The 26,231-nt window shown below is 44.0% G+C and overlaps 1 protein-coding gene across 1 annotated transcript in view; it reads left to right on the top strand.

Moving 5' to 3' along the window:
* sgsm2 (small G protein signaling modulator 2) overlaps window positions 1–26,231 on the top strand; it is a 97,789-nt gene that overhangs the window by 33,230 nt on the left and 38,328 nt on the right. Inside the window, exons 4-12 of the mRNA XM_055166881.1 lie at window positions 5,322–5,495; window positions 11,106–11,173; window positions 11,258–11,406; window positions 13,589–13,723; window positions 18,978–19,102; window positions 20,008–20,075; window positions 20,238–20,401; window positions 20,566–20,698; window positions 25,510–25,644. Coding sequence (XP_055022856.1) covers window positions 5,322–5,495; window positions 11,106–11,173; window positions 11,258–11,406; window positions 13,589–13,723; window positions 18,978–19,102; window positions 20,008–20,075; window positions 20,238–20,401; window positions 20,566–20,698; window positions 25,510–25,644 — 1,151 coding nt within the window. The remainder of the gene's footprint in view (window positions 1–5,321; window positions 5,496–11,105; window positions 11,174–11,257; window positions 11,407–13,588; window positions 13,724–18,977; window positions 19,103–20,007; window positions 20,076–20,237; window positions 20,402–20,565; window positions 20,699–25,509; window positions 25,645–26,231) is intronic.

The raw sequence follows: 26,231 nt of genomic DNA on the forward strand, positions 1-26,231 counted from the left end.
GCGGGGGCCAAATGCGGCCCTCAGACAAATTTTTCTTGGCCTTCAGGCTTCCAGTGTGAATTGGTCCAAATGACCTTGCATCAATTGAAAAATATTTTTTTACTGCAAGTTTTTTGAGAATCTACCTTGATAAAGCTTATATTTCATATTTAGTGTGTGATTTTTAAGGATTTTAGCATGAATAAAGACTGATGGTTCATACTAACATGTTAAACATGCACATATTTCAATTATTCACTGAATTGAGCACCAGTGTACGGCCCTCGATCGGCCTCTGCTTCATGTGTGTTTAGATATGTGGCCCTTGATGAAAAAAAGTTTGGACACCCCTGCTGTATCATCACATTAAACAATACGATATATTGATATTCCGATATTTTTGCACACTCCGACTCTGACCTCTGACCTGTGTGGTGTCCCCTCAGCGTCGGTGGAGGCGTGTCTGGGGCACCTGCTGAAGCGGGCGGGCCGGGTTCCTCCGCAGCGACAAAACGGCCGCACTCTTCACCAAAGTGGGGAAAGTTTACGACGTCGCCGCAGAAATCTGCACCAAAGTCCAGGAACAACTGAACCAGCAGAGCGAGCTCACCAGGTGAACTATGACCTCTGACCCCCTCTGACACTCTGACCCCTTCTGACCCTCTGACCCTCTGACCCCTTTTGACACTCTGACCCTCTGACCCCTTTTGACACTCTGACCCTCTGACCCTCTCTGACCCTCTGACCTCTGACCCCTTCTGACCTCTGACTCTGACCCTTCCCTCTGACCCTCTGACCCCTCTGACCCTCTGACCCCTTTTTGACACTCTGACCTCTGACCCCTTCTGACCTCCCTCTGACCCTCTGACCCTCTCTCTGACCCTCTGACCCTCTGACCCTCTACCCTGACTGACCCTCTGACCCCTTCTGACACTCTGACCCTCTGACCCCTTCTGACCCTCTGACCCCTTCTGACACTCTGACCCCTTCTGACACTCTGACCCTCTGACCCCTTCTGACCCTCTGACCCTCTCTGACCCTCTGACCCCTTCTGACCCTCTGACCCTTCTGACCCTCTGACCCTTCTGACACCCTTCTGACACCCCTCTGACCCCTTCTGACCCCTTCTGACTGACCCTCTGACCCTTCTGACCCTGACCCTCTGACCCCCTCTGACCCTCTCTTCTGACCCCTTCTGACTGACCCTCTGACCCCTCTGACCCCCTCTGACCGTCTGAGAATCCTCTTCTCTCTCCTCTCCATCTCTGGGTGTTTCTCCACACACATTAGCACCATTAACCCTCCTCCTCCTCTTCCTCTTCCTCCTCACACTCATTACCGCTGTTACCACGGCGACTGATGAGGGAAACGCCAAAAAGCATCATGGGAAAAAACCACAGAGAAACAACTCAGGATGTGAAAGCAACAACAAATACTATTGCTACTACTACTACAAATACTACTAATACTAATACGATGACGACTACTACTACTACTACTGTTACTGCAACTACTATTACTACAAATACTACTACTGCTACCACTACTACTACTACTAAAAATATCATGCACCTGTTGTACTTTTCTCTAGATCTGGTTATGATCCTGGTCTAGTCCAGGGGTGGGCACATTTTTTGGCTCGGGGGCCATAAAGGTTCTAAAATTTGACTGAAGGGCCAAGACAGAATGTGTGGGGTTTTGTGTGTCGTGGGGTTTTGTGTGTCGTGGGGTTTTGTGTGTTTGGGGTTTTGTGTGTCGTGGGGTTTTGTGTGTCGTGGGGTTTTGTGTGTCGTGGGGTTTTGTGTGTCCTGGGGTTTTGTGTGTCCTGGGGTTTTGTGTGTCCCGGGGTTTTGTGTGTCGTGGGGTTTTGTGTGTCGGGGGTTTTGTGTGTCCTGGGGTTTTGTGTGTTAACACTGCAACATGCAGTAAAGTCAGACAACTCTCCATGTGTTAAAACTTGTAACACAACATCCATAAATCTTTGGCCTTTGTTTTAAATCAATTTAAAATGGAAACAGTGCAGTCTTATGTCTTGAACACTTCTGCCTCACTCATGGTCCGAATACACCGACCGAGTCCAGAAGAACACTTTCCCATAAAGCATTGCGGCCAACATAATACGCCGCACCTCAATGTATATACAGTGCGCCATCTACTGGGAAACACCGGAAATGCAGGAAAAATAAAACATTAACAAGGTTTATTATTATAATTTATTCAAGTTTAGTGGCCCGGATTAAAAGGTTTAAAGGGCCACATACAGCCCCCGGGCCGTAGTTTGCCCACTCTTCACAACACCTGGTCTAGACCCTTCTGTAGACCGGTTATGATCCTAGTGTGGTCCTGGTGTAGACCGGTTGTGCTCCTGGTTGGTCCTGGTGTAGACCGGTTGTGATCCTGGTGTGGTCCTGGTGTAGACCGGTTGTGATCCTGGTGTGGTCCTGGTGTAGACCGGTTGTGATCCTGGTTGGTCCTGGTGTAGACCGGTTGTGATCCTGGTGTGGTCCTGGTGTAGACCGGTTGTGATCCTGGTGTGGTCCTGGTGTAGACCGGTTGTGATCCTGGTGTGGTCCTGGTGTAGACCGGTTATGATCCTGGTGTGGTCTTGGTGTAGACCGGTTGTGATCCTGGTTGGTCCTGGTGTAGACCGGTTATGATCCTGGTGTGGTCTTGGTGTAGACCGGTTGTGCTCCTGGTTGGTCCTGGTGTAGACCGGTTGTGATCCTGGTGTGGTCTTGGTGTAGACCGGTTGTGCTCCTGGTTGGTCCTGGTGTAGACCGGTTGTGATCCTGGTTGGTCCTTGGTGTAGACCGGTTGTGATCCTGGTTGGTCTTGGTGTAGACCGGTTGTGATTGTTGGTCTCTTAAAGGGGCGGGGGGGAGTCGGGGATGAGGTAATGATGGAGCCGTGAAAGTCGTGACTGAGGATTCTGGTCTGAACCCAACGACATCCAGAGAGAGAGAGAGAAAAGAGAGATGGAGGGAGGGAGGAGGAGAGGAGAGAGGGAAGAGAAGAGGGAGGGAGAGGGAAGTGGGAGGAGGAAAGGAGAGAGGAGGGGTGGTGAGAGAGACAGAGGGAAGGAGGGAGAAAAGAAACGGTAACAAGAGAGAGAAGTGACAGAGGAGGGAGAGAGAAGGGAAGAAAAGGTGGGAGAAGAGAGGGAAGAAGAGAGGGAGAGAGGGGAAAAGAAAGAAGGGGGGTGAGAGAGAGGTAGATGGAGGGAGAGAGTAGGGGTAGAAGAAGAGAGAGGGAGGGAAAGAGGGATGGAGGGGGGTTGAGAGAGAGAGAGTGGAGATGGCGGGTGAGAGGGAGGAAGAGAGAGGGATAGATGGAGGGATAGAGGAGAGGAGGGGTGGTGAGAGCGAGGAAGAGGACGGGAAAGAGAGAGGGAGAAAAAAAGAAAAAGAAACAAGAGAGAGAAGTGACAGAGGGGGGTGAGAGAAGGAAAGAGAGAGGGAGGGAGAGGGGGGAAGGAGAGAAGGGGGTGATGAGAAAGAGAGAAAGTGAGGGAGAGGGAGGGAGGGAGAAAGAAGAGAGAGATGAAGGGGCGGAAAGAGAAAGGAGAGAGAGAGTAACAGATGAAAGGAGAGAGTAAGGGAAGAGAGGGAAGAGGGAAATAAAGAAGGGGTGAAGCAGAGAGAGAGAGGGGGGAGAGAGGCGAGAAGGAAGGAGGGAGAGAGGAGGTAGCGAGAAAGAGAGAGTGAGTGAGACGGAGGGAGAAAGAAGAGAGAGACGAAGGGAGCGGAAAGAGAAAGGAGAGAGAGATAAAAGAAGAGAGTAAAAGGAGAGAGGGAAGAAGGATATAAAGAAGGGGTGAAGCAGAGAGAGAGGAGGGAGAGAGGAGGAGAAAGAGAGGGAGGGTGTGAGAGAGGGAGAGAGACAAAGGAAAAAAGAGAGAGAGAGGGCGGGGAGGGAGAAAGAAAGAGAGAAAAGGAGAGAGGGAAGAGGGAGGTAAAGAAGAAAGAAGATGTGAGGGAGAGAGAGTGATGTAGAGTCCTCATGTTTAGTCTGGTTACGATCCCGGTCCAGTCCTCGTGTTTAGTCTGGTTATGATCCCGGTCTTCGTGTTTAGTCTGGTTATGATCCTGGTCCTCGTGTTTAGTCTGGTTATGATCCCGGTCCGGTCCTCGTGTTTAGTCTGGTTATGATCCCGGTCTTTGTGTTTAGTCTGGTTATGATCCTGGTCTTTGTGTTTAGTCTGGTTATGATCCTGGTCTTCGTGTTTAGTCTGGTTATGATCCTGGTCTTCGTGTTTAGTCTGGTTATGATCCTGGTCTTCGTCTTTGGTCTGGTTATGATCCTGATCCTCGTGTTTAGTCTGGTTATGATCCTGGTCTTCGTGTTTAGTCTGGTTATGATCCTGGTCTTCGTGTTTAGTCTGGTTATGATCTGGTCCGGTCTTCGTGTTTAGTCTGGTTATGATCCTGGTCTTCGTGTTTAGTCTGGTTATGATCCTGGTCTTCGTGTTTAGTCTGGTTATGATCCTGGTCTTCGTCTTTGGTCTGGTTATGATCCTGGTCCTCGTGTTTAGTCTGGTTATGATCCTGGTCTTCGTCTTTGGTCTGGTTATGATCCTGGTCTCGTGTTTAGTCTGGTTATGATCCTGGTCTTCGTGTTTAGTCTGGTTATGATCCTGGTCTTCGTGTTTGGTCTGGTTATGATCCTGGTCCTCGTGTTTGGTCTGGTTATGATCCTGGTCCTCGTCTTTGGTCTGGTTATGATCCTGGTCCTCGTGTTTAGTCTGGTTATGATCCTGGTCCGGTCCTCGTGTTTAGTCTGGTTATGATCCTGGTCTTCGTGTTTAGTCTGGTTATGATCCCGGTCTTCGTGTTTAGTCTGGTTATGATCCTGGTCTTTGTGTTTAGTCTGGTTATGATCCTGGTCCTCGTCTTTGGTCTGGTTATGATCCTGGTCCTCGTGTTTAGTCTGGTTATGATCCCGGTCCGGTCCTCGTGTTTAGTCTGGTTATGATCCTGGTCTTCGTGTTTAGTCTGGTTATGATCCTGGTCCTCGTCTTTGGTCTGGTTATGATCCTGGTCCTCGTGTTTAGTCTGGTTATGATCCCGGTCCGGTCCTCGTGTTTAGTCTGGTTATGATCCTGGTCTTCGTGTTTAGTCTGGTTATGATCCTGGTCTCGTCTTTAGTCTGGTTATGATCCTGGTCTTCGTGTTTAGTCTGGTTATGATCCTGGTCCTCGGTCTTTGGTCTGGTTATGATCCTGGTCCTCGTGTTTAGTCTGGTTATGATCCCGGTCCGGTCCTCGTTTGTTTCATGTTTAACGTCTTCAGTTTTTTAATGGTCTTTGTGTTTTTGTCCTTGTTGTTGTTGTTTTGGTCCCTCAGGCGGAGCCAGAGCGTGTCGTCGTCCCATGAGCCTTTGCGGCGTCAGGCCTCGTCGTCGTCGTGCCGAGCTCCGCCCCCTCTGTCCCCTCAGGCCGTGCGCCACATCTGGGTGCGGACGGCGCTCTTCGAGAAGGTCCTGGACAAGATCATCCAGCACATCGTGGACAACTCCAGGTGCGGCGCCCCCCTCTGGGCACACGGTGTAGCGCGGCGGGTGCTCTACGTGCGCTTCTACGGCGGGATGTTTGCGTAGTTACCATGGAGACACGACGCGCACACGAGCAAACGCACAGAGCAAAAAGTTTGAAGGTCGTCTGAAAACTCACAAAAAGACTCAACGCGGATCTAAAGTTGCACTGCGTAACTTTTTGGTTAGGTTCTTGTTTCCACGGAGACGTCATCGCTCTGCCTGAAATGTTCCACAGTTGCCACGTTTACATGAGAGCTTTAAATACGATTAAAAATAAATTAATTCCGAATAAAAATGAATTCCTTTGTAAAAAGTCCATGTAAACACTTAATTCTTAATAAAAATGATGATTCGGAATTCAACTTAATTCCGAAGTAAGTGGGTGTTTCATTCTGATTTTAAAACTGAATTAAGTTATTCCTGGATCATGTTTCACGTTTATTCTTCTTAAAAATAATCCCGGTTGTTCAGTTCACGCTTCGTTGTGTCGTCCTTCGATCCGGCTCCTCCAGTCGTGTCTTGGGACTTTCCTCCACGTCTCTTTGGATTTGTGAGCAGATGTGGGGCTGAGGTACAACAGCCTCACACTCACTTTGTCTTCTTCCTCCTTCTCCGACGCTCTTCCCTTCTCCTCCTCAGCCCACAGACGTTTCTGATTATCATCGGAACCACTGTGGGAAAAGTTTGGATGGTGTTTGTGTCCGTGGCGTAACGACAAACCGAGATGACGGAAAAGCCGGGAGCAGCTGAAGTGTGTGTTTTTTGTTATTAGGTTCTTTTTACAGACCGAGAGTTTGTTTTCATTCCTGACAGTTTCGACTGCTCACTAGCGCTGTTCCTCAGAGTGGGACTGGGACGGAGTAAACATCACTGGGACGGAGAAAAACAAACACCGTCGCTGGATTAAAGAGGGAATTGAAATACGGAAACCTGACGATAAACTGGGACGAGGGGCTTTTTTACTCTCACACACCTGGGATTCTGTCCTGAGGAAGTGGGACTGCAGGTGGCGCTGTCGTCCTTCCTCCACCGTTTGGAAGACGGCGCCAAAACCTATGTTATTAGGTTCTTCTTCTTCGTACAGAAAACTCAGACAAATACTCGTCCACCCGAAAGACAAAATAGAACCGGAGCATAAATGTAATGTAATATACGAAATCCCCTGCATGTCCTGCAATAAGACACACATCGGGGAAACAGGGAGGGCGTTCAGTACACGAAAAAAAAAAAAAGGAACATAGAACAGAATGCGAGAAGGAAACAGCGAAGGCGAAACACGAGCAACAAAACACAAAGCAGAACAGGAACAACTCAAATCAGTCATTTCTGACCACTGTAAAAGAGAGAACCACGTTATGAACTGGGACGGAGCAAACATCATTGGGACAGAGGAAAACAAACATCGCCGCTGGATTAAAGAAGCAATCGAAATACGGAAACGTGCCCACAGGACTGTAAACCGGGACGAGGGGCTTTTTTACTCTCACACACCTGGGATACTGTCCTGAGGAAGTGGGACTGCAGGTGGCGCTGTCGTCCTGCCTCCACCGGTGGGAAGACAGCACCAAAACCTGTTTAAATCAACTGAGCGACACGTCACAGCAACGTCACGAGACTCTGAGGAAGAGCGAGAGTGAGCAGTCGAAAACAAACTCTTGGTCTGTAAAAAGAACCTCATAACATAAAATATCAGAAGACCAAATGAACCTAACTGGACTAGTGCGTTGCTTTCTTCCCAAAGACATAAATCTGTTGGTGTCTCTGTCCAATCAGAACCTTCCCCACCCCCGGACGCTGAAACACATTAAATAAAGACGATTTAACAAGTTTTCCATAGAAACACCAATTCGGAATAATTATTTGCAAACTCAAAGGAGAATATTCATCATGTAAACGTGGACATTGTGACTTTAAACAGCTCTACTTTACATTTATTCAGTTACAGGTGGTTTTAAAGCTCAAAAGTACAGAGAAAAACAGACACGCTGACTGTAAGCAGCGTCGCCTCTCCACAGATCTCACCTGTAACTTGATCTAGTTTGGTCTCCGTGGAGATAGAAAGGTTTAATGCCACACTGTGGAACATTCCAGACAGAGCAACAACGTCTCCATGGAGAAAAGTGTTTGACTGAAGAGTTACACAGTGCACATTTAAAGTCAGATTGTGTTAAAACAAAACGCCTGAGAATAACACAGAGATCACACTGAAATCATTGTAGTTTATGTTTTCAGACTAGGGATGGGCATGATTAATCGATTAATCGGTAATTGATCATTAAGAATTTCATCGATTACGTTAATTTTAATCGACAAATCGAATGTAGGTCACTGTGTGTGTCGTGACCAAACAGGTGTGTACATGTGTCTCTGCATCAGAAGGAGCGAGACACAAACAGTGGGTCAGTCTGTAACGAACCGAAGCACAAATGTGGATTTAACCAGGATTTGTAGAAGAAATTCCACACTTTCCGTTGCGTTGGGACAAGTGTGAGTCCATGTGCACAGTGGATAAAGCAGCACATATGTTTCTGTGTCCAGTGGGAAAAAGTTTTTCCAGGTGAGAGTCGCTCAATGTGGATGACGAGGCCCCGCCCCCCTCCCCCCGTACGCTGTCCTGGTTTTGACAAACACAAATCTGGTCACACTGACCTGTATTCACCTGAGTCATGTCTTTTAATCCAACACAAGTTGAACCACATCAGCGACACAAGAGCTGGAGTTTTATCTTCACTTAGTTTATGTAAATTAGTGATGTGGTTTTAAGTTTTGTTTCTGTGAGATTTGAACAAAACTGAATTAAACACATTATAATGTCAAACAGCTGATGTGGCTCTAGAGTCGTTATGTTTATATGTCGTAAAGTTGAATTTAATTATGCAGATTAGTGCAGATAGTAATAATAATGATGATCATTTTAATATAAAAACGTTAATGATTAATCGATAATCGATCGTTAATTCTTCCGACGATCGATTAAGAAAATTTCATCGAATGCTCGTCCTTATTTCAGACACAAGTGCAGAATCTGAAATGGCTTTAAAAGTATTCATCGTTAGTTTATATTATTTAGTCGTTTCTAATGTAGCTGTTAAAAGTGCCGTCCAAGTTTCTTTTTGTCTTTGTTCATGAAATGTGCATCTTTAGGACAAAGGAAAGAGGATTTCAGACCATGAAATATTCAGCAGAGGAAGTGGCTTTACTGTCGTGTGCATTATTGATGCACGTCTACTCCCCCGGGGCCACAAGCCCAAACCTGCTCCATCGTCTCTCTCCACACACGAGGAAGTGTCTTGCCCAAAGACACAGTGACAGTGCAGGTCCAACTGGGATTAAACTGATTTATTGATGCTTTAACTAGAGATGGGCGATTTATTGGCCAATATTGATATGATTTTTCAATATCGATGTTGACATTCAGGACCGATTTGTTTGTCTTTTTTCACGGCCCTTTTCTCTGTGTGGCTTTTTTGAGCAGATTAATGAGTCAAAATAGAAATAGAAGAGTGTAACACATGATTTTATATCCAGATAAAAACATTTTATTATTTTTAAAATGTGAAAAGTTTATTTGTAATCGGTACTTCAACTTAAGATAAATTTGTGGGTTTCACTTTGGATTTTATAAAGGTGAAATATCGGGAATCAGTCACAGCAGCGGAACAAATATCGGATATCGATATCAACCGATCCCAAACTCTAAACACTAAGGACGTGACAATAACTAAAATATCGTGCTATCGTATATCGTGGATCATCACAATATATCGAATCACAAGTCTCTTTGTTTAAATGAAGAGTTATGGTGCAGGAACAGCTAAAAAAAAAACAGAGAGAACTACACAGACCATGATCCTTTGCTCCATTTCAGTGCAGACGACAAGAAGAAATAACAGTTCTAACACTTTTAAGTCTTAGTTCTTCTTTGGATTAAGTCTTGTCAAGGCATTTTAAGAGAAAAAGAAGCATATTCACAGTTTTAGCTGTTCAGCCTCGACAAAATATCACAATAAATATCGTACCGTGAGATGTACATCGTGAAAATATTGCACAGAGAGATTTGGATATTGTTACATCTCTCTCTAATCGTGAACCTTCCCACCATATCGTGAGCTTTCCCACGATATCGCAATAAGTGTCGTACCGTGAGGTTCATACTGTGATGATATCGTAACGTGAGACTTGGATATTGTTACACCCCGACTAAACACTAAACCACAAGGAAGTCTGTGTCCTTTAGACCACACGAGACCACACGAGATCACATGAGACCACACGAGATCACACAGAGAGACACGAGACCACACGAGATCACACGAGAGCACACGAGATCACACGAGAGCACACGAGATCACACGAGATCACACGAGAGCACACGAGATCACACGAGAGCACACGAGATCACACGAGAGCACACGAGATCACACGAGAGCACACGAGAGAGATCACACGAGAGACGAGATCACACGAGATCACACGAGATCACACGAGAGCACACGAGAGCACACGAGATCACACGAGATCACACGAGAGCACACGAGATCACACGAGATCACACGAGATCACACGAGATCACACGAGATCACACGAGATCACACGAGAGACACACGAGATCACACGATCACACGAGATCACACGACGAGAGACGACGACACACGAGATCACACGAGATCACACGAGATCACACGAGACACACACGAGATCACACGAGATCACACACGAGAGACACACACGAGATCACACGAGATCACACGAGATCACACGAGACACGAGATCACACGAGATCCACACGAGAGCACACACGAGATCACACGAGATCACACGAGACACACGAGACACACACGAGATCACACGAGAGAGATCACACGAGATCACACGAGATCACACGAGATCACACGAGATCACACGAGAGCACACGAGATCACACGAGATCACACGAGATCACACGAGAACACACGAGATCACACGAGATCACACGAGATCACACGAGATCACACGAGATCACACGAGATCACACGAGATCACACGAGATCACACGAGATCACACGAGATCACACGAGATCACACGAGAGCACACGAGAGCACACGAGATCACACGAGATCACACGAGATCACACGAGATCACACGAGATCACACGAGATCACACGAGAGCACACGAGACACACGAGATGACACACACACACGAGATCACACGAGAGCACACGAGACACACGAGACCACACGAGATCACACGAGATCACACGAGATCACACGAGACCACACGAGATCACACGAGAGCACACGAGATCACACGAGATCACACGAGATCACACGAGATCACACGAGATCACACGAGATCACACGAGATCACACACGAGATCACACGAGAGCACACGAGATCACACGAGACACACGAGAGACACACGACACGAGATCACACGAGAGACACACACGAGATCACACGAGATCACACGAGATCACACGAGATCACACGAGATCACACGAGATCACACGAGACCACACGAGATCACACGAGATCACACGAGATCACACGAGAACACACGAGATCACACGAGATTCTAATTCTGATGGTGATTTTGTCTTTTGTGTTTTACAGTAAATATTATGAGAAAGAGGCTCTGATGCACGACGCGGTGTACGGCCCCATCCTCGCCGCTCTGCTCGGTCAGTCACACAAACAGGAAATATAAACCTGATGTCAGATTGTGTGGTGAGTAAATTCTGACCTGTGTCTGTGCTGTCTGTCAGTGGGCCCCTGCGCGCTGGAGTACACCAAACTCAAAACCTCGGACCACTTCTGGACCGACCCCTCGGCCAACGAGCTGGTCCAGAGACACCGCATCCACGGAGCCCACCGCAGCCAGGAGTCCACCCCGGGGAGGAGGCCCGCGCTCGGGGTAAGACAGAGGAGAGAGAGAGGAGCCTGCACACTGCATTTCAAAAAAGCTTGGCCAAAATGTAAGATATAAAACACTTAAATCGATCTGAAAATTGCTTAAAAGTAGTGAAATGATCTGTCCATGCAGCAAGATCATTTTACTTGACAAGTTTTCTTAAAATAAACTAGAATGAAGCGTCTGTGGTCAGTGTTTATGGGCTGGAAATAAGTTTATGGACACTCAGTTTGAGACAGAGAGATAGGGACTTAAAACAAGATTACGATTTGTGTTTATGGCCGGATATTAAGTCCTCAGATGCCAAATTCAAGATAAAATGCTTTAAATATTGCTAAATTCTAGATAAGGAAACTTAAAACCAGTTTATGATTAGTATTAATGGACTAACTACAATCGTGTAAGACTTCAGATTTCAAGTACTTATATCTAGAATTTTGCATCTTTGAATTCATTATCAGGCCATGAACACAAATCATAATCTGGTTTTAAGTCTGTTTATCTCAAACTGAGCATCTATAAACTTATTTCCAGCCCATAAACACTGACCACAGACTGATTCATTCTCGTCTAGAGGTTGTTTATTTTAACAAACTTGTCAAGTAAATTGATCTTCCTGCATGGACAGATCATTTCACAAATTTTAAGTCACTTTCTAATAGATTCACGAGTTTATATCTTAAATTTTCACTAAGCTTTTTTTGCAGTATGGTTCTTACATGTGAAAAAAGTTAAATTTTTCTTAAATAAAATGTAGTCAGTCTTAGATCAAGCAAATCTGTATCAATGAATATAAAAACTTCTCACTAGTTGAGTCACGGGAGAAATATATTTGACGATTTTTAAGATTATACAACCAATTCAGAACGAGTAAATCGATAATAAATCTGAAAACAAGATGAAGAATCTGATATACGTTTGAAAATCTTGGCCAGATCAGAGAAATTTGCAGTGTGGGGCTAAAGCTGTGTTCAGACTGCAGCCTGAAGTGACCCAAATCCGATTTTTTTGGCCCCAATGTTCCTGTATCTGATCTTTTAATGACAGTTTGAACGACACAGATCCGATTTTTTTCAAATGTGACCCAGGACACTTGGATATGTGCTCCTGAATCTGATACATATCTGATCTTTAACATGTGACTTCAGTCTGAACGGCCAAAGCGCATTCATCCACTTACACGTTATCAACAAGACACAAACGTCACTGAAGTAGGAGGAAAATTTAAGAAAATTGTTAATGAACTCCGTGTCACTGAAGTGAAGCACATCACCACTCACCACTCTTGGCTCCGTCTTCACATCCACACGTTCCTTTCAACGTTCTGTCCCACAAAACACCACGACCAAAAACCTCGTCCTTCTCCTTCTCAATCTCCTCCTTAAAACAAGTCAGTTGTTCATGTTCTGGCTCCGGTACGAGAGGAACTTTAAAATCTCCAGGTGCTCGATGCTGCGTCCATGTTTGGACAACTTCTGTAAACACAGAGACGCTCGCTGCGGTTGACGTCGTCGTGTCTCCAGTGTCACATGTGGGACACTTTTGGGCCGTTTAATGTTCACACTGGAGTCACATACAAGTCACATTTAATTGGAAATGTGAACGACCTCGAAAAAACATCAGATTTCACAAAAAAATCTGATTTGAGCGTTAGAGATAGAGAAGAGAGTGGAACTTCTCCAGATCTTGATTTAGTCTTGGTCTAGTCTTGGTCTAGTCTTGGTCAGGAGCTGGAGGATGTTGTGTAAGTTTTGGGTTGACGGGGTGAACGGGATCTGAGCCCGGAGTGTTCTGTGTTCTGTCCGTGAAACGTGCTCTGCTCATTTGTCCAGTGTTTTGTGAGGTGAGAATTGGAGAGTTTAAAGTGTGATCTGTGCTTTATGTAACTCTGTGCTGGCGCCGCTCGACGTCTGTGGGAGGATCTGGAGACAAAGTGTGAAAAGTTTCTGCTCAAGTTTGAAGTTTTGAGATTTAAAGAGACAGAATCTGATCTGAGGCGATGCTTTAGGCAAAATAACTGCACTGTTTGGTAAAAACATGCACTGTGGAACTTTATAGTTGGCGGTTAGTCCTGATTTAGTTCTGATTTAGTCCTGGTTTAGTCCTGGTTCAGTCTTGGCTCAGTCCTGGCTCAGTCCTGGCTCAGTCCTGGCTCAGTCCTGGCTCAGTCCTGGTCTCGTTTCAGATCCGGAAGCGTCAGTCCAGTGGGAGTATGTCTGAAGACAGATTCGCGGCGTCGGCTCGAGAATACGTCGAGTCTCTGCATCAAAACTCCAGAACGCACCTGCTCTACGGCAAGAACAACGTGCTCGTGCAGCCGGTAAGAGACAGGGGCGGGCTGGGGCGGGCAGGAGCGGGCAGGGGGGCTGGGCGGGCAGGAGCGGCAGGGGCGGGCAGGGGCGGGCTGGGCGGGCAGGAGCGGGCAGGGGCGGGCAGGGGCGGGCAGGGGCGGGCAGGGGCGGGCAGGGGCGGGCAGGGGCGGGTGTGGGGTGGGGAGGACCTAACAACCCTGGCTCTGGATTGTCTCCATGGCATAGACGTTTTTCACAACGGCCAGAAGTGCCGTGGTTGTGGAACTTACGGTTAATGTTTTTTCTGTGGTAAAAATGTGTGTGTAAATGTGTGTGTTGTGTGTAAAATGTGTGTGTAAATGTGTGTGTAAATGTGTGTGTGTGTGTAAATGTGTGTAAATGTGTGTAAATGTGTGTTTGTTAAATGTGTGTGTAAATGTGTGTGTGTGTAAATGTGTGTAAATGTGTGTAAATGTGTGTGTTGTGTTGTAATGTGTGTGTTGCGTAAATGTGTGTTTGTTAATGTGTGTGTAAATGTGTGTTTGTTAATGTGTGTGTAAATGTGTGTGTAAATGTGTGTTAATGTGTGTAAATGTGTGTTTGTTAATGTGTGTGTAAATGTGTGTTAATGTGTGTAAATGTGTGTTTGTTAATGTGTGTGTAAATGTGTGTGTAAATGTGTGTGTAAATGTGTGTTTGTTAAATGTGTGTGTAAATGTGTGTGTAAATGTGTGTTTGTTAATGTGTGTGTGTAAATGTGTGTTTGTAAATGTGTGTGTGTGTAAATGTGTGTTTGTAAATGTGTGTGTAAAATGTGTGTAAATGTGTGTGTAAATGTGTGTGTGTGTAAATGTGTGTGTAAATGTGTGTAAATGTGTGTAAATGTGTGTGTGTGTAAATGTGTGTAAATGTGTGTGTAAATGTGTGTGTGTGTGTAAAATGTGTGTGTAAATGTGTGTAAATGTGTGTAAATGTGTGTGTAAATGTGTGTGTAAATGTGTGTAAATGTGTGTAAATGTGTGTGTGTGTGTAAATGTGTGTAAATGTGTGTAAATGTGTGTAAATGTAAATGTGTGTAAATGTGTGTAAATGTGTGTGTAAATGTGTGTGTAAATGTGTGTAAATGTGTGTGTAAATGTGTGTAAATGTGTGTGTAAATGTGTGTAAATGTGTGTAAATGTGTGTAAATGTGTGTGTAAATGTGTGTAAATGTGTGTAAATGTGTGTGTGTGTGTAAAATGTGTGTGTAAATGTGTGTAAATGTGTGTGTGTGTGTAAATGTGTGTAAATGTGTGTGTAAATGTGTGTGTGTGTGTAAATGTGTGTAAATGTGTGTGTAAATGTGTGTAAATGTGTGTGTGTGTGTAAATGTGTGTAAAATGTGTGTAAATGTGTGTGTGTGTAAATGTGTGTAAATGTGTGTGTAAATGTGTGTCATATTCTCCAGCAGCTTCATAAATCTGCCCCATCACCAAATCTTCAACCAACAAGCTCCACAAAGGACAAACATTCTAACATGAACAATTTATCCACAACGATCAAGAGAAAAAAGAGCAAAACTTAAAGGAAACAACAACGACGACACATTAGTGACACAAGAAACTAAACTAACGTTATTCAAACTGCACAAATCTGTCGTAACAGTACATGTTTTCATGCTGAACCGTTTTGTTACGGGACGTTTGGTTTCGCAATTTGTGTGTTTACGTTCGTCCACGGAGACTCGACTCACCAGGAGCTCGTCTGTGATTGGTTCAGTGTTTCCCGCAGCGCTTTATAGTTAGAGCGACCGCCCTGACTACGTCCCTCCAAACCACGAGAATCCTGCAAAACTACGGTCGTCGAGCTGCGTGTGTGTCCTCACTCTCGCCTTTCACCAGCACGAACTCTTCGCTCTCCCCCAAACCTCATACCCGTGACCTCTGTCCTTAGCGAAAGGGTATTTGGGTATTTTCAACCACTGGGGACGTTGTAACAGCAGCAGCAAGTTATTTTTTCTGGCCAAAAATATGAAGATTGAGTAAAAGTTCATGCTGGAACTGTTGGTGCTGCTCTTTGCTTTGTGAAAAGTTTTGTTTACTGTTTATAAGGAATAAATTTTTTATAATATTTCAAACATTTGTTGCTTATTTGAGAATATTTTATTGAACTTATTAGTTTTACACAGCAGCACTTTGCATTTATTTTAGTTTCCCATTTGTATAAAGTTAAAACAAATTGTTGGTTTAATAAAAACACAAATAAACAACAAGCAAATGGTTTTACATTTTGTTCTTAAACTGAACTGAAAATGAACCAAACTGTGACCTCAAAACCGAGGAACGAACAGAACCGTGATTTTTTTTCTGTCTGTCTGTACTAATATCGACATCATGAAATCGATTTTTAATTTTAATTCTAGAATCAGTCCGAGTGAACAAGTTCCTTCTGGTTTATTCATGATCATAACGTTAGTTTAGTTTCTTGTGTGACTAATGTGTCGTCGTCGTTGTTTCCTTTAAGTTTTTGTCTTTTTTCTCTTGATAGTTGAGGATAAATTGTTCGTGAAGAATGTTTATCCTTTGTGGAGCTTGTTGGTTGAAGATTTGGTGATGGGGCAGATTTGTGAAGCTGCTGGAGAAAACGACACACATTTACACACACATTTACACACACATTTTGCCACAGAAAATCATTAACCGGAAGTTCCACAAACCTACAGGGCGGAACTTCAGGCCGTTGTGAAAAAACTCTATTCCGATTGCGAGTATCATAGAAACCAAATCTGAAATTCGGCTCCAAATTCACCACTTTAACTGCAGCCCTCGATGAGCTTCATTTGACTAGACCCGAACACTGTGGGTGAGGCTGTGTGTCAGATGCCCTCCCTCTACAAACATGTTTTGAAGTAAATTAGATTCTCAGTTTAAAGTTCCGATTTCTCTCAAACGTTTTCCCTCCCGGACGTGTTTGTCTCCGCGAAATGAATCGGAAAGTTGTTTAAAAATAAAATAAACACCAATTATCTTTTGAAAGCCGCTCGTCTGCTTCTGAACTTTGTGTTTTTGTGTTTATTTCTCATTAAACCTGTTTACGGGCGTCATGTGTGCAGACAGGAGCGAGGGTCAGGGGAATAATCTGACAGAGAAACGTCTGGATTTATTATGATACAAACTGTGTTCATGTTCTTAAAGGTGAATTGTGTAACTTTTCTGGTGGAGCGTCCGTCAAAAGCTTTTCTTCATGCATAACCCTAACCCTAACCCTTCATGTTATTAAATTTTATTGTCTGGAATGTCCCGCAATATGGCATTAAACCTTTCTATCTTCACGGAGACCAACATAGACTGAGTTACAGGTCAGATCTGTGGAGAGGCGACGCCGCTCACAGTCACAATGTCTGTTTTTCGAGGTGTTTTTGAGCTGTAAATCCACCTGTAATTGAATAAATGTAAAATAGAGCTGTTTAATGTCACACTGCGGAACATTCCAGGCAGAGCAATGATGTATCCATGGAAACAAGCAGGTGATGGACCCCCGTTACCAAATGTTTGGTACATTCCTACTCCTCCACAAACTTGTCACATTAATCTTCTGGTTTAAAATTTCAGCTGAAACTCTCTCGTCTTTGTGGCTGAAGAATGTCTCCACTTTCTGAAGCGTTTGTGAAAAAATCCGGTGACTTTAGTTTATTTTTCATGACAGAGAAGAGGCTGAATATTGTGACAGCTTTTGTTTTATGTGAATAAGTCCAGCAATTAGAGAGACATGATCCAGAAACCAGGTCTGAGATCTGACAGTTTTTGGATGTTTCATTATTTTCTGATCTGTTCTAATGTGGTTTCCTCGTCACAAACCGACACCTGGAGTTGTGTTTTGTTTCATTCACATGTTTAACTCACAAACCAAACTGCACATTTAGGCTGAGTTCTTCTCTCAAGCTGTTCCACCTTGTGATGTCATGTGGTAACACAGGAAGTGCTCCGCTGTGTTTTTAAACTCCACACACCTTCGCTAGAATCATTTGGTAAATGGTCACATTCTTATAAAAGCGCTTTTCCACCTTCAAGGCCAAAAGAGCTTTACTTAGACAAACTTTACTGATCCACAAGGGAAATGATTTGGACAGAGTAGCTCACACATCATAATATAATATAATATATATATAATATATATAATAATACAAATGGTAAGATTACATTTTAAATAAGTAGCAAAAAAGAGTAAAAGACATAATTATATAAATGTGTAAGTACAAGTACTAAAATATAAAATCTCAGCTATAAACAAGGAACATCAAGAAACCACTCACCCATTCACACACACATTCATACACCAGTAAGTAAGTCGCTTCCGTCAGTCTGCCCCAGGGCAGCTGTGGCTACAACAGTAGTTTACCATCACCAGGTACAGAGTGAATGAATAATGTTCTGTAAAGCTTCTTTGTGACAAAAATGTCTGTGAAAAGTGCTACATAAATAAAGACTGACTTACTTACATCAGTCCGTCCGACCACCACCATCACTCACACTCATACTAGGCATTGTGGGTGAAGTGTCTTGCCTAAGGACACAATGACAGTCTTTGTGACTGGCGCCCACTGTGGCTCCTGATTTTCCCAGTGTCTCATCCAAGTACTAACCAGGCCCGAACCTGCTGAGCGTCTGAGATCTGACTGGATCAGGCTTTGACAAGCCGGTATGGACAGTGTACGCAGACATTCTGCTTTGGGTTTCAGAAAAAGGAGAAGGAGATGTTCCAGTTTGTGTTTCAGATGTTCTGGTTTGTGTTTCAGATGTTCTGGTTTGTGTTTCAGATGTTCTGGTTTGTGTTTCAGATGTTCTGGTTTGTGTTTCAGATGTTCTGGTTTGTGTTTCAGATGTTCTGGTTTGTGTTTCAGTTGTTCTGGTTTGTGTTTCAGGAGATGTTCTGGTTTGTGTTTCAGATGTTCCGGTTTGTGTTTCAGATGTTCCGGTTTGTGTTTCAGATGTTCTGGTTTGTGTTTCAGATGTTCTGGTTTGTGTTTCAGATGTTCTGGTTTGTGTTTCAGTTTCAGATGTTCTGGTTTGTGTTTCAGATGTTCTGGTTTGTGTTCAGATGTTCTGGTTTGTGTTTCAGATGTTCCGGTTTGTGTTTCAGATGTTTCTTTGGTTTCAGATGTTCTGGTTTGTGTTTCAGATGTTCTGCTTTGTGTTTCAGATGTTCTGGTTTGTGTTTCAGATGTTCTGGTTTGTGTTTCAGATGTTCTGGTTTGTGTTTCAGATGTTCTGGTTTGTGTTTCAGATGTTCTGGTTTGTGTTTCAGAAGAAGGAGATGGAGGTTTTGAGGGGGTACTTGTCCCTGCATCAGTCTGGAGAGAACCTGACCCTGAAGTGGACCCCGAACCAACTCATCAACGGGACTCTAGGGGACTGTGACCTGGAGAAGAGGTGAGACATGTAATCGTCAAACTGCCATAACTGAGTCGCCGACAACTAACGTCAGCTGACAGATGTTTGTACAGTCCCTCAGTCCAGGAAGAATCATGGCAAAGGCAAAAATTCTGTTTGTTTTCAACCTAAATAAAGATTTGTCCAGTAACAACTTGACACATCAAAATGACCAAAAGACAAAGTTCTCACTGACGCATTCTGAGTAGTGGAGTAGTTTCTGTTTGTTGAAGTGGTGCTTGTGAGTGAACAAAAGAAACTTAAACTTTCTTGTGCATCCATATTTTCCTGACTGTTGCAATGAAACGAATTCACAGCGGATGTCAGGAGAATGGACTCGGATTTATCCACGATCAACACTCAGTAGAATGTGACATAACACCAAAAACAGCCTCCACTCAATCTGACGGTTTTCATCTGATGGACTCTGTGAGGACCTGGAGCCTCAGGAGCCTCAGGAACCTCAAGACCCTCAGGAGTCTCAGGGGTTTCAGGAGTCTCAGGAAATTCAGGAGCCTCAGGAGCCTCAGGAGTCCTCAGGAGTCTTCAGGAGCCTCAGGAGTTTCAGGAGCCTCAGGAGCCTCAGGAGTTTCAGGAAGGAGCCTCAGGAGTCTCAGGAGCCTCAGGAGCCTCAGGAGTTTCAGGAAGGACCTCAGGAGAGTCAGGAGTCAGGAGTTTCAGGAGCCTCAGGAGTTTCAGAAACCTCAAGAGTGTCAGGAGTTTCAGGAGCCTCAGGAGTCTCTGGACCCTCAGGAGTGTCAGGAGTTTCAGGAGCCTCAAGAGATACAAACATTACATAAAGAACTGTTTTATTTACACTTTGAAGATGAACTGAGCTAAATATCTAACCATTTTCCCCTCTCCTCCTCTCTCCCTCCCTCGACTCTCTCTCTCTCTCTCTTTAGTATTTACTGGGACTACGCTCTGACTGTTCCTCTGCGTCAGATCGTCTGTCTGCACTGTCACCAGAGACGTGAGTCTGTCTTCCTCTTTTTTTGTCTCTTTCTTTTTCTCTCCTTTCCTCTGTGTGGTGAGTCAGGATGAGATACAGCGCCCCCTCTGGTCTTTCCTCTTCTCTCCTCCGCTCTTTCTTCTCTCTTGTGTCTTTGTTCATCTCTCTCTTCTTCTCCTGCAGCTGACTGTGGTGGTACGCTGGTGCTGGTGAGTCAGGACGGCATACAGCGCCCCCCTCTGCTCTTTCCTCCTGGGGGGCACCTGTTGGCGTTCCTCTCCTGTCTGGAGACGGGTCTGCTGCCCCGGGGTCAGCTGGAGCCGCCCTTGTGGTCACAGAAGGGAAAGGTACAAGTCCAAAGTCACTCATAAAACGTGTCGAGTTCTAATCCTGTTCCCTCGTCCAAAAACGACCTGGACTTGTGTTCTGTTTCATTCAGTGGTTAAACGTGTGTGGTCTTTAAAGCTGCACTACGTAACTTTAAAACATTCGGTTTGTTTGTGTGTTTCAGGGTAAAGTTTTTCCAAAGCTCCGGAAGCGCAGCAGCTCCGCGCGGCTCCTGGACCAGGACCGACCCGGAGACGAGGAGACGGCCGCGGACTACGTGTTCAGAATCGTCTACCCTGGATACCGCTACGACGCCAGTGAGTTTAAACTGTCCAATACCTGAATGTGGCTCAGAATATGTCCAAAATGTGCCAAAACTATGCACCAAATATGCCCCAAAGACGAGCCAAATATGAGTAAGATACGTCCAAAATATGCCTTAAATATGTCCCAAATATGCCTCAAATGTGACCAAAATATGCAAAGATTTGGCCTTGGAGATGAGCCGTGTGGGGGGGTTTCTTAATGGGTGATACTCTTAAGATTGGGCAGCATCGCGTTGTTGAGTAAAATATCTCATATCTCATGACTTATGAGTAAGATATGTCCAAAATATGCCCCAAATATGCTTCAAACTTGACCAAAATATGCCTCCAAACGTGACCAAAATACACCTTACATATGCCTCAGATGTGACCAAAATATGCCCCAAATATGCCTCAAATATGTCCAAAATATGCCTCAAATATGTCCAAAATATGCCTCAAATATGTCCAAAATATGCCCCAAATATGCTTCAAACTTGACCAGAATACACCTCACATATGCCTCAGATGTGACCAAAATATGCCCCAAATATGCCTCAGATCTGACCAAAATATGCCCCAAATATGTCCAAATATGCCCAAATATGTCCAAAATATGCCCCAAATATGTCCAAAATATGCCTCAAATATGTCCAAAATATGCCTCAAATATGCCTCAGATCTGACCAAAATATGCCCCAAATATGTCCAAAATATGCCCCAAATATGTCCAAAATATGCCCCAAATATGCCTCAGATCTGACCAAAATATGCCCCAAATATGTCCAAAATATGCCTCAAATATGCCTCAGATCTGATCAAAATATGTCCAAAATATGCCCCAAATATGCCTCAGATCTGACCAAAATATGCCCCAAATATGCCTCAAATATGTCCAAAATATGCCTCAGATGTGACAAAATGCCAAATATGTCCAAAATATGCCCCAAATATGTCCAAAATATGTCCAAAATATGCCTCAAATATGCCCCAAATATGTCAAAAATATGCCTCAAATATGTCCAAAATATGCCCCAAATATGTCCAAAATATGTCCAAAATATGCCTCAAATATGTCCAAAATATGCCCCAAATATGTCCAAAATATGCCCCAAATGTGCCCCAAATATGTCCAAAATATGCCTCAAATATGTCCAAAATATGTAAAAAAATATGTCAAAAATATGCCCCAAAAATGAGCGCATTATGAGTCAACTATGTCCCAGGTATGCCCAAAACTGCTCTACATATTCCCCAAATCTGCCTCAAATATGAGCCGTGTGTGGTGGAGTTTGTTCATGAGTGATACTCACAGGTCCAGATGTTAAAAAACCAAACGCTCTGCTGTAGTGTGATGATGTGCAGCAGGAGGAGGAGCCCACAGCCTGCGGCGCTTTGTTGTGTCGTTTGACGTTTACGATCACGTCAAGTCGATTTGGATCAATATTGGCCACATTTACATGATGTTTTTAAGTCTGAATTAAAATATTCTCCTTGGAGTTTACATGGAAATAATAATTCTGAATTGTTACATGGAAAACACGTTAAATCATCTTTATTTCATTGGGCTCAGCGACAGAAGGACGACCCAACGACCGCCGTTATTTTTAACAAGAATAAACGTTTACATGATCCGGGAACAAATTAATTCGGCTTTAAAGTCGGAATAAACCACACGCTTACTTCAGAATTAAGTTTAAAGCAGATTTTTTACATTTTTATTATTCGGAATTAAAGCTCTTGTGGCGATTGTGAATGAAAAATGTCCAAATTATAGCAGAATGATCCACGGGGGTCAGAGGTTTTAAAGGTTGTATAGAGGATTTTTTTTAAGGGAAGAGAAATACAGCGACAGTCCTTGTGCGCATTTAGAATTACTGTTGAAGTTTCCTGTCTAGAAGTAATTCAGCGACCGACGCGTCAGTTTTTAGACCCTTCGCCTGCTTCGGTTGCGCCATCACTGGACGAGATCTCCAAGAATCACCTCAGTTTGGCTTTGCTCCTTTTCCACTTCTCTTCTTCTTTCAGCGACCTCAAAAACGGACTTTCTTTTGCGGCGAACCGGTCGTGGATTCTCGTGCGCCGTCGCGACAAACTTTGTGTAAAATGCGAGGAAGCAACAGTTCGAAAAAGCTTCTAAGAACCTCTGCATAAACCACGTAATCCCCGCGCTCCGACGAATCAGTTACACTAGGGAGTTTGATTGACAATCTAACAGCCAATAGAAAATGAGGGAGCCTCGTTTTCTATTGGCTGATGTTTATCTGGCCTCAACACGTCCACAGTTGATAGATTTTCGTTCTTTTTTTTTTTTTGGTCATCATAATTACAAAGCTGCTGCGTCTCTGTAATGGTATTTTAATCTTTGACTGACAGTTTGAAACAAAAAAAAAATCCTCCATACAACCTTTAACTATAGGACGTCTTTATTATCTCTGTAATCACTGGACCAAGACTAAACCAGGACTAACTCCGTGGAAGTCAAATATTTTCCGGACCGAAACCGTGGCGGCCTGTGTGTGTTTTTATTTCCTCTGTGCCTCTGTAACTCTTCCACTGCTCTGGGAGGCGGACGTTTTAAACCACCTCAAGTCGAACTCAAACTGATTTACACTTTTCTAACTGAATTTCCTCTGGAGGACGGAGAAGTTTTGTTTTGGTGCTTTTCAAACCCGCGGCCATAAAACAGAGAGATGTTTATGTCGTTTTAAAGGAGGAAAGAGGGAAGTGTCTCAAAATGGAGCCAACTTTTAGCAGTTTTAAAAGTTTATCCGCTGCAAAGTTTGGAAATATTCAGGGCATCACTGTTACGATACAGAGAGAAAACTGGAGGCTTCAGCGACACTCATGAATTCAGATGTTTTTTGAGGAAAGAGTAAAGTAAAACATTTAAAGGTGCATTGTGTAACTTTTCCTGTGGAGGACTGCGTGTACAGAATCGACTACCTGGATACCGCTACGACACCAGTGAGTTTAAACTGTCAAATACCTGAATGTGGCCCAGAATATGCCCAAAAATACACCCCAAAGATGAGCCAAATATGAGTCAAATATATCCCAAATATGCAGAAAAAAAGACACTCTGATGACGCCCCACATATGCCTCAAAATATGCCCCAAATGTGACCAAAATATGAGTAAAATATATCCCAAAATATGCCAAAAATATGCACCAAATATGCTCTGAAGATGAGCTAAATATATGTCAAATATGATTCCAAATATGTCCAAAAGACACTCCGATGACGCCCCAAATATACCCCAAATGTGTCTCAAATGTGACCAAAATATTAGTCAAATATATCCCAAATATGCCCGAAATATGCCCCAAAGATGAGCTAAATGTAAGTAAGATATGCCCCAAATATGCCTCAAAAGTGACCAAAATATGCCTAAAATATGAGCCAAATATATCCTAAATATGCCCAAAAGACACTCCGATAACGCCCCAAATATAACCAAAATGTGACCAAAATATGCCTTAAATATGCTCCAAAATATGTGCCGAAGAAAAGCTAAATATAAGTAAGATCTGCCCAAAATGTACCCTAAAGATGAGTCAAATGTGAGTCAAATATATACCAAATGTGCCATAAATATGCACCAAAGATGAGCTAAATATAAGTCAAATATGCCCAAAATGTGACCAAAATATGCCTGAAGTATGCTCTAAAATATGCCCAAAAGATGAGGCAAATGTGAGTGAAATATATCCCAAATATGCCCAAAATATGTCCCAAAGAGGAGCTAAATATAAGTAAGATCTGCCCAAAATGTGACCAAAATATGTCTCAAATACGCTCCAAAGATGGTCAAATATATCCTAAATATGCCTAAATATACTTTACATATGTCCAAAAATGGTCCATATTTGCCAAATATGGTCCAAATATGGCGTAAATATGGGGGGATCTCGGGGGGATCCTCCTGCACCGAGCGTCTGTTCTTTGCCGAGTTGACAGAATCGTTACATGTCGCTGACGCTTCTGCTGTTGATTCCGGGTCACTCTTTATTATAACCAGTCACCAGAAACACTCTCTCCTTCTCTCCTTCCTCCCTCTCTCTTTTTCTCTGTGTATGTTTAACGTTGTTTTATAACCCCAGTCACCATAAACACTCTCCCTCCTTCTCTCCTTCTCTCCTTCTCTCTCTCTCCTCTCTCTTTCTGTCTGTAAATATTTGTATATTGATGGTTGTTTTATGACCCAGTCACCATAAACTACCATCACTCGATGGGCCAAATGTGAGTCAAATATATCCGAAATATGCATCAAATATGCTTCAAAGATGAGCCAAAATATGAGTAAGATATGCCCAAAATGTGACTAAAATATGCCCCAAATATACCCCAAAATACGCCCCAAATATGCATCAAATATGCTCCAAAGATGAGGCAAATGTGAGTCAAATATATCGCAAATATGCCCAAAATATGCCAAAAATGTGACCAAATTATGAGTCAAATATATCACAAATATACCCCAAAATCTGCCCCAAATGTAACCAAAATATGCCCCAAAGATGAGCTAAATATAAGTAAGATATGCCCAAAATGTGACTAAAATATGCCCCAAATATACCCCAAAATCTGCCCCAAATGTGACCAAAATATGTTCAAAAATTGCCCTAAAGAGACTCAGATGACACTCAAAATCTGTCTCAAATATGGTGTTGATTTCAGATCACTCTTAATGATAACCAGTCACCGTAAACAACCTCCACCTTTCTCCTTCTCTTCTCTCCTTCTCTCCTTCTCTCCCTCTCTTCTTTCTCTCTTTCTGTCTGTAAACTCTTGTATATTGACGGTTGTTTTATGACCCAGTCACCATAAACTACCACCACTCGACGGGCAGTCGAGCTCCGTCTCTGGACGACGACGAGGAGGAAGAAGATCGTCTCCACGCCATGATCTCCATGATCTGCTCCCGGAACCTCACGCACCCAAACGCTCACGCAGGTTATCCCTCTGTTCATCCCTCCATCCTCTATCCCTCCATCCTCTGTCCCTCCATCCTCATCCCTCCATCCTCTATCCCTCTGTTCATCCCTCCATCCTCTATCCCTCCATCCTCTATCCTCTCCTCCATCCTCATCCCTCCATCCTCTATCCCTCTATCCTCATCCCTCCATCCTCCTCACGCACCCAAACGCTCACGCAGGTTATCCCTCTGTTCATCCCTCCATCCTCTTCCCTCCATCACGCACCCAAACGCTCACGCAGGTTATCCCTCTGTTCATCCCTCCATCCTCATCCCTCCATCCTCCATCCCCCATCCTCTATCCCTCTGTTCATCCCTCCATCCTCTATCCTCTCCTCCATCCTCATCCCTCCATCCTCTATCCTCTCCTCCATCTGCATCCCTCCATCCTCTATCCCTCTATCCTCATCCCTCCATCATCGTAACCAAACGCTCACACAGGTTATCCCTCTATCCCTCATCCCTCCATCCTCTATCCTCATCCCTCTATCCTCATCCTCTATCCTCTCTATCCTCATCCCTCTATCACGCAACCAAACGCTCACACAGGTTATCCCTCTATCCT

The sequence above is a fragment of the Boleophthalmus pectinirostris genome, unplaced genomic scaffold (assembly GCF_026225935.1).
Source record: "Boleophthalmus pectinirostris isolate CB_2022bp ecotype Guang Dong unplaced genomic scaffold, ASM2622593v1 HiC_scaffold_9, whole genome shotgun sequence".
Taxonomy (NCBI): domain Eukaryota; kingdom Metazoa; phylum Chordata; class Actinopteri; order Gobiiformes; family Gobiidae; genus Boleophthalmus; species Boleophthalmus pectinirostris.